Source organism: Diospyros lotus, chromosome 1, assembly GCF_014633365.1.
Source record: "Diospyros lotus cultivar Yz01 chromosome 1, ASM1463336v1, whole genome shotgun sequence".
NCBI classification, from domain to species: Eukaryota; Viridiplantae; Streptophyta; class Magnoliopsida; order Ericales; family Ebenaceae; genus Diospyros; species Diospyros lotus.
The window spans coordinates 27638758-27646775 of NC_068338.1; the positions used below are offsets into that span (position 1 = coordinate 27638758).

The 8018-nt window shown below is 34.9% G+C and overlaps 1 protein-coding gene across 1 annotated transcript; it reads left to right on the forward strand.

The window, feature by feature from the left end:
• The first annotated feature begins 3748 nt into the window (after nucleotides 1-3748).
• LOC127803090 (serine carboxypeptidase-like) lies at nucleotides 3749-7778 on the forward strand. The gene is made up of 9 exons (XM_052339119.1): nucleotides 3749-4287; nucleotides 5415-5583; nucleotides 5789-5908; nucleotides 5999-6142; nucleotides 6245-6395; nucleotides 6488-6576; nucleotides 6717-6975; nucleotides 7087-7220; nucleotides 7310-7778. The coding sequence occupies exons 1-9, from the start codon at nucleotides 3941-3943 to the stop codon at nucleotides 7430-7432; spliced, it is 1536 nt and encodes a 511-aa protein (XP_052195079.1). The 5' UTR covers nucleotides 3749-3940; the 3' UTR covers nucleotides 7433-7778.
• The last annotated feature ends 240 nt before the right edge of the window (nucleotides 7779-8018 follow it).

Sequence of the window (8018 nt, forward strand, 5' to 3'; positions counted from 1 at the left end):
TTGAAATTTTGGAGTGGTGGAAAAGGCACAAGGAGACATTTCCAACTCTTGCAATTATTGCAAGTCAACTTCTTGCAGTTCCAGCTTCAACTGTAGCCGTTGAACAAACATTCAGTAGTGGAGGCAACATTTTGGACGAAAGAAGATCAAGATTGGCTCCAGAATCATTGGAAGCTCAAGTTTGCCTCGATGATTGGGAAAGAGCTAACATGCGACGTCAAGAAGAACTTATCCATTCATCATCATCTGACGAATGGGTTAATGATGGTTCAACAACGGCGACTTCCGACTCCAATGAAGATGCGTAGGATCCAAGTCCATATTTTATTTTTTTTCACATTTGTAAAAATTAATTACTTGTATTACATTTTTGTTGTAATTATTTTTTAATGAAATTAAGTCTAATTCTATTTTTTATTTTTTATTTTTCACATTTGTAAAAATTAATTACTTATATTACATACTTGTTTAGTTGTTTTAATTATTTTTAATGAAATTATTACTTATATTTCTTCAATTTTTAGTAGTGTTTTTTTATTAAAAATATGGTTGAGAATATTTATATTTACAATTACATTTAACAATTAAAAATCGAAACCAAACCGAACCGAACAACGGAACAAGGACCAAAATTGAATACAACAATATTTAAAAAAAAATTAAAAAAATTCGGTTTGAACCGGAACCGGAACCGTTGACCGAACCGGCTCAAACCGTTGACCGAACCGGTCCAAACCGTTGACCGAACCGGCACGAACCGGAACCGGAACCGAACCGTCCCAAACCGCCCTTGGGCGGTTCGGTTCAGGTTCAAAGATTTCTTGAACCGGAACCGGCGGTTCATGAACCGGAACCGGCGGTTCATGAACCGTGGCCATGTCTAGTGTGTGAGCTGGACTCATTTCATTTTTGTTTTTTTACTTTCTACTCCATTATAATTTTATTTTTAAGGAAAGTGTTACATAAGTTATTAAGATTCTCTTTATTGTTTTCTCTTTCATTTTGAGTTTTTAATTTTTTTAAATATTGAAAATATGTTTATTTTATTATTTTTAACAATATATTTTTTAAAAACAAAATCCAAAATATAATATCTTGAAACAAAAAGCAAAAGATGTGACCCAAATCACTTAATTAACCTCAGCTTTAATGGAGTTCGTAGGACCATTAAAACAAACTTTTTCTTTCATTCATTAATGATTATTTTTTCAGAACCATTCATCATAGTCTCTCATGCTGTTTTGATTCGAATCGACAAGAAAAAAGCAAAGGGAATCATGCCGCTGAGACGGCACTGAATAGTTCATTCATGGATGGATATTGATAACTGAGATTTTGTGTGCATTAACTTTACCTCCCCTGGCCAGTGTGGGGGATAAGAAAGTCATTTTGAGGTCTCTTTCCCTCCCCTCCCGACCTGTCTGTGTCTCTTTCTCTCCCCTTTTCATGTTCTCATCGCTGCCATTCCTTATTGCTATCATTATATCCTTATTGCCTCACGTCGTCTCACTACTACATCCACCTTCTCTGAGACAGTCGACAAGGCGATGGTGAGAAAGTTGTTGGAGAAGAAAAGAGAAAGGAGAGGAGAAGAAATGAGAGTTGTGTGTAGTGACGACGAGAGACAAAGTGAGGCAGTGACAATGAGTGACTTGTTGGATAAGAACAAGGGGAGAGATGAGAGAAAGGGAGAGTGGGTTTCTCCTTCCCCCCTCTCCCGATGTTAGCGACGATGGTGGCGAGAGGCAAGGCAATGACGACTTGCGACTTGTTGGAGAAGAAGAAGGAATGGGAGATACGGAGGAGAAAAAGAGGAATGGGTCCCCTCCCCCCAAACAAGAAAAAACTAGTGGCTGTAACTTTACTCCTTGTTAAATGGGGTGCACAAAATCGCATTTGATATTATTTGAATCACTTCGCACCTTATCAGTAGTTGATTATCAAAAAGTTAGTTTGTTTATTGGTAACTATGTAATGTATGGATATTTCAATCGAACAAACTTTTTTTTTTTAGTTTTATTAATTTAATAGAAACTTGTAATGTTTCGTTTTAGTATATATCAATCACATAAGTTTATACATATATATATACATATATGAAATTTAAGTATGAATTTATTAGTTTTCAAGGCATAAGTCAAGTGATTAAACCACGATAAGTGACATTCACACCGATAAATCATGAGGTTGATTTCTTATCTTGTGTATTAAAGCAAAGTCTTCATCTGTGATTTATCTCATCTATCGAAATTGAGGGTACAAACGGCGAGAGACCGCACAAAAACGATAATCCCAAATATGAATTTATTAATATATTTAAAAAAAATAGAGAAATAACAACCAAATACATCCTATCCTATTGGCTATGTAACACGAAAACGAAAACGAGAAACGTTTTTGATAGGAAACGAAAATGTGGAAACTGACGTTTTTTTAAAATCACGCTTATGTTCCTATAAGAGCACGCTTATGTTTTTTTTTAGTGGAAGGGGTTTGAAGGTTCTCTCAAAGTATATATTTGCAACTTCGGTGATGTCTAATCGAACTAATTTCCTTTTTCAAATGATTACTTTGGAAGTCAAAGGAAATAACCCTGTGATTTCGGACTCCACTCAGATATTCATCTCAAAAAGTTGATTTTTTATGTGTTGGTTTGGTGCTTGATGATCTCAATCCCATTATCATCAGAGTCGGCTCAGTGAAGCGACACAGGCGGTCGCCGCCCCAAATTAGGAAGGCTCCAAAATTTTAAAAATGTGTAATTTATATATATTTTTTATTTTTTAATAATAAATATTTTTAAAAAAATTAAATACAAAATTCAATCTAACCTTTTATCTTTCCCATCCTCTTCTCAATTTTTTTATCATTCCCACTAAACCCACTTTTCTTTTTTTAATTTTTCCAACTTCTCTTTCTTTAGTTTTCAACATCTAAATTTTTTAGCTTGGATCATTGCATGTTTGTAGGTCTAAATAGGTAAATGATTATTATTTATTGAATATAATTTATTAGATAAATTTAGTTATACAAATTTAATCAATAATTTTACATCTCAAAGGTAAAAAAAATTAATTTTATATAAAATTAAACATAATTCAATACATATTTGTAAAATAAAAATTTATTCATTATTAATAAACTTTATCTTTATAATGTTATCAGTTTAATGTTTTATTTTGTTTCTTTTTATAAAAAAAATTAAGAGGGTATAGTTTTTGCTTAACTTTTATCGATTTTCTTAGAGTTTAAAAAAAAATTAGTTTTATTTTTTCTTTGTTTATTGTAATAGGTTGTTTGATTTTTTTTATTTTTGAGTCATTATATTTTATTTAAAAATTTATTATCGTTAAGAGATTATTGTATTTTGTAGTTGATCAAATTTTAATTTTTTTTAATTTAATGAAATGATAAAATTTTTTATTATTTATTTTTTTATAAAAAAAATTAATACTCATAAAAAATCTCCACAATTTTTTTTTATCTAAAATCCTCAAATTAATTTAGCGGGCTCTAATTATGATCATGGTTAATCAACTTGGATTCATTATCATCACGCAAAACATTGGATGGGTCAGTCAGTGGGGGCAAATTTTTTAATCTAATATAATTGGCCAAGTGGTGAAAGTGCATAATGCCACATTAAGTAAAAATCTAGTTGATAGAGAGAAGAAAACATAATTTTTAAATACATAATAATATATACAAAAGTATATAACTTGACCGTTAAACCGTACCCCAGCTCTCTCTCTCTCTCTCTCTCTGTGTGTGCAATTGCAGAGAGAGAAAACACAATTCTCAGTCTTACCAGCTTAGCTGCAAAAGCCGTAGCAGCTAAGTCGGTTCCGGCCTCGACAGCCTATAAATATATGTAAATCCAGTGTCGATCGAACCATCATTCATCAATCTCTCTCTCAGACAAGCCCACTAGTAAAAGAAGATGAAACCTGCAGCATTCTCTTTTGTTCCTTTTCTTTTCCTTGTTCTTCTTCTTTTCCAAAGCCCACTTTCCTTATCATCATCTGCAAAAGTCGATGAAACTGAAACCGATCCCTTCCTGTCTGCAACCCTCAATTTCCCAAAAACACAAGCCCAAAAACTCATCCGGGGCCTCAACTTATTCCCCAGAAATGACATCAACAGAGGCGGCCTTCACGTCGAACCTCCAGCTGCTCCGCTGGTGGAAAAGCCTTTGAAGATCCATGTCCACGGCGATCCTCGGACTTCTATCCAGGACCTCGGCCACCATGCTGGTTATTATCGCCTTCCCCATACCAAAGATGCAAGGTATATATATATATATATATATATATTATGGGTTTTCTTCGAATTGCTTATAATTCATTCTGCGCGCAAAAGATTAATCGCTTCTTTTCTTTTTCTTGTTTTTGTTTTTGCTGGAAATTAAGAATCGGTTGGTTTGCAGAAAGGACAATTCCTTACTCTTAAACCCTATTACTCCGCGTAAAAATAAATATATATATATATATTTTAAATAATTTAAATTCATAATTTTTTATTATAAAAATAAAGTTTACAGTTGCTGTCAAAGTTAATACTCTCGTCTTGGGGTATTATTAATTCTTGTTCATGAACCAACGTTCTTTTTCCTTTTCTCTTCTATTCTATTTGTACGTATTTCAAACTTTGAAATCAATCAATTAGAGTGTACTCAAAGGGTGTCCCAATTGCCGGATTTGTTGCCTAAAATGAATATATATATATATATATATATGCCTTTTAAGTTCAAGTGTTGTGTCTGCCTGTGATGTTTACCCACTTTTTATGGATCTTGACTCTTCCTGATAGGGTTAATTGCTCAAAAATAAATAAATAAATAAATAATTTATTGTATTTTTAATTTTTATTAAATTTTTAAGTTTTTTTAATATTAAGTTTAGACTTTTAATCTGTATTAAATATGTATTGCATGCTATCAGTACTTCATCATTTAAATAGATCGTTAATTTTTGTATACATTTAAAATAAATTGAAAGTCTAATTTTAATTATAGTAAAAATTTAAAAATTCGGTACATAATTAAAATAAACCCTTCCTGATATGAATGTAATGCCATTTGCCTCCACACATTATATGTAAAGCATCTCTAATTAGATTTTGTGCTTTTAAAATATCTGTGTTGGAATACCTTTTGAATTTTAATTATATGCTTTTAGTTCAAATTCTGTAAAATAAAAATGCTATTTTGATATTCGCTTGTAACATTATATATTGTAATATATTAATTTGTACGTACATTGATATGTTGTAAAATATATAAACTAAACTTATACGCAATATCTAATAAATAGGCAGTAAGAACTGGCCATGTTCTATATAGATGTTGTTAATAATAATCACAGTATATGGCTAATGAAGCTGGTTGTGTGAAAATAATTAAATGAGATTTGCAGGATGTTCTATTTCTTTTTCGAATCGCGACATAGTAAGGAGGACCCGGTTGTTATTTGGCTGACCGGAGGCCCCGGCTGCAGCAGTGAACTCGCCATGTTCTATGAGAACGGCCCTTTCCATATTGCCAACAACTCGTCGCTTGTCTGGAACGACTTTGGCTGGGACCAGGTATATTTTTATTAAATTAAAAGTATAATCGCTAGTAGACATTTATCCTATAAGAAAAATCCAATCTTGATCACCAGTAACGACAACAATACTTGGTTCGGAAATCAAGATTCACGGAGCAAACACAAATTAAGCTTTAATTTCCATGCAAAAAGCTCAACAACTTTGACACACCAAATGCTTCTTGTTTATTCTCTGATTGCAGGCATCAAACCTTATATATGTCGACCAGCCAACCGGAACTGGTTTCAGTTACAGTTCTGACCAAGATGACATTCGCCATGACGAAAGAGGTGTCAGCAATGATCTCTATGACTTCTTGCAGGTCTGGTTTAATTTCACTCCATCTTCTTTGAAAATATTTCATCATTCTAGTAAAAGCTTACTAATTAAATTTGACTATATATGGCGTTAGGCGTTCTTCAAACAGCATCCGCAGTACGCGACGAACGACTTCTACATAACCGGAGAATCGTACGCCGGGCACTACATTCCGGCGTTCGCTTCTCGGGTTCACAAAGGAAACAAAGGCAAAGAAGGAATTCCCATAAACCTCAAGGTATGCCGGGCTCTCTGTTAGATTCATTAATCTGGTTTTCAGAACGTATTCGGTTGAATCAGCAGCAGGTAACTTGATTCAAGTGGAATTGGATGAACACAGGGATTTGCCATTGGTAATGGGCTCACTGATCCTGAAATCCAGTACAAAGCTTACCCCGATTATGCTTTGGAAATGGAAGTGATCGAAAAGTCTGGTTACAACGTCGTCAGCCAGATGGTTCCGCCATGCGAAGAGGCGATAAAACACTGTGGTAATTCTTCCAATTCCTGATGAATCTTAATTTGATTACATTACTTAAGGCCTTACGGTTGCTTAATTAATCAGTAAGAGTTTTTGCATTAGGTGCCGACGGAGGAACTGCTTGCGCTTCTGCATACATGGCCTGCAACTCCATATTCAATAAGATCATGGGTATGGCCGGTGATACCAATGTAAGCCCAAAAGCATATGGCAGTTTCTAACAGCATGATCCTCTAAATAAGAACATAGAACATTAGAACTGTTAAAAGAAGGCACATACCTCTTGATCTGATTGTGATGAGAATTATTTGTTGGTATCTTTGACCTGCAGTACTACGACATCAGAAAGAAATGTGTGGGGGACCTGTGCTACGACTTCTCGAGCATGGAGAATCTGCTGAACCAGAGATGGGTCCGGGATGCTCTCGGGGTTGGAGACATCGAGTTTGTTTCGTGTAGCTCGACAGTGTACCAGGCGATGACGCTGGACTGGATGAGGAACCTGGAAGTTGGCATTCCTGCACTTCTTGAAGACGGAATCCAGCTGCTTGTGTATGCTGGGGAGTATGATCTCATATGCAACTGGCTCGGTGAGCTTCTTTAGTTCAACTGAACCCGAATCCGAAACCTTCGTGGTTTGGTGATTTCGTTTGAATGGACCTCCGTTCATTTACACAGCAAAAACTTGTTTCTTTGAGCAGGGAATTCAAGATGGGTTCATGCCATGGAATGGTCCGGCCAGAAAGATTTTGTAGCTGCTCCAACAATTCCATTTGTAGTTGATGGTGCCGAAAAAGGACTGCTAAAAGGCCATGGCCCTCTTACTTTCCTTAAGGTCTTTCTCCCTCTGTTAATGCAAAGTCAAATTTTGATAACAGAATTTTATTACAGAAAACTGAACGTATTACCTGTAACATCGATCAGGTGCATGATGCCGGTCACATGGTGCCAATGGATCAACCAAGAGCTTCCCTAGAAATGTTGAAGAGGTGGATACAAGGCAAACTTTCTCCAACTAACTCAGAAGGCCGGCCTGTTCCTTTCTGATCTCAACCCAAAGAAACCAGCACTTCATCGGCATTCGTCTTCCATGCCCAACTTTACATCTAGTGTGCAGGCCAATTACCCATAGCATACATGTTCCTGTGAGTATCAGTGCTGTCCTGGCCATTGCATAAAGATATCGTTCATAGAAATGAACAATGAGTGCGCCATTCAATAAGAAAAATCTTCTCTTGTTCCTTTTTCTCATTTTCTTGCCTAACGACACCATTTCTTTTCCAGTGCCTATGCCTGCTCTGTTGTTTAACCAAGTATATTATATATATATATATCTATATATATTATATACATATATATTCATGCAATGGGTGACAATGGTGAAGCAATAAAATGAAACCAACAATACATATTCTGTTCAATTGATGCCAACTGTGATGAACAAACAAAACGAAACCAATTTTAGATTCATGTTTGATCCTTTTACAATGCCGAGAGTAATCAAAGTCAAGCACCGGAAAATCACAACATAATTGAATTCATTTCCAGACAATAACCTGATATAAGTTTGTTTCATCAACTGTCTAATGCAGCTAAGTAAACATAGGGGTCGTCTAACTTAAGGAAAGCAAAC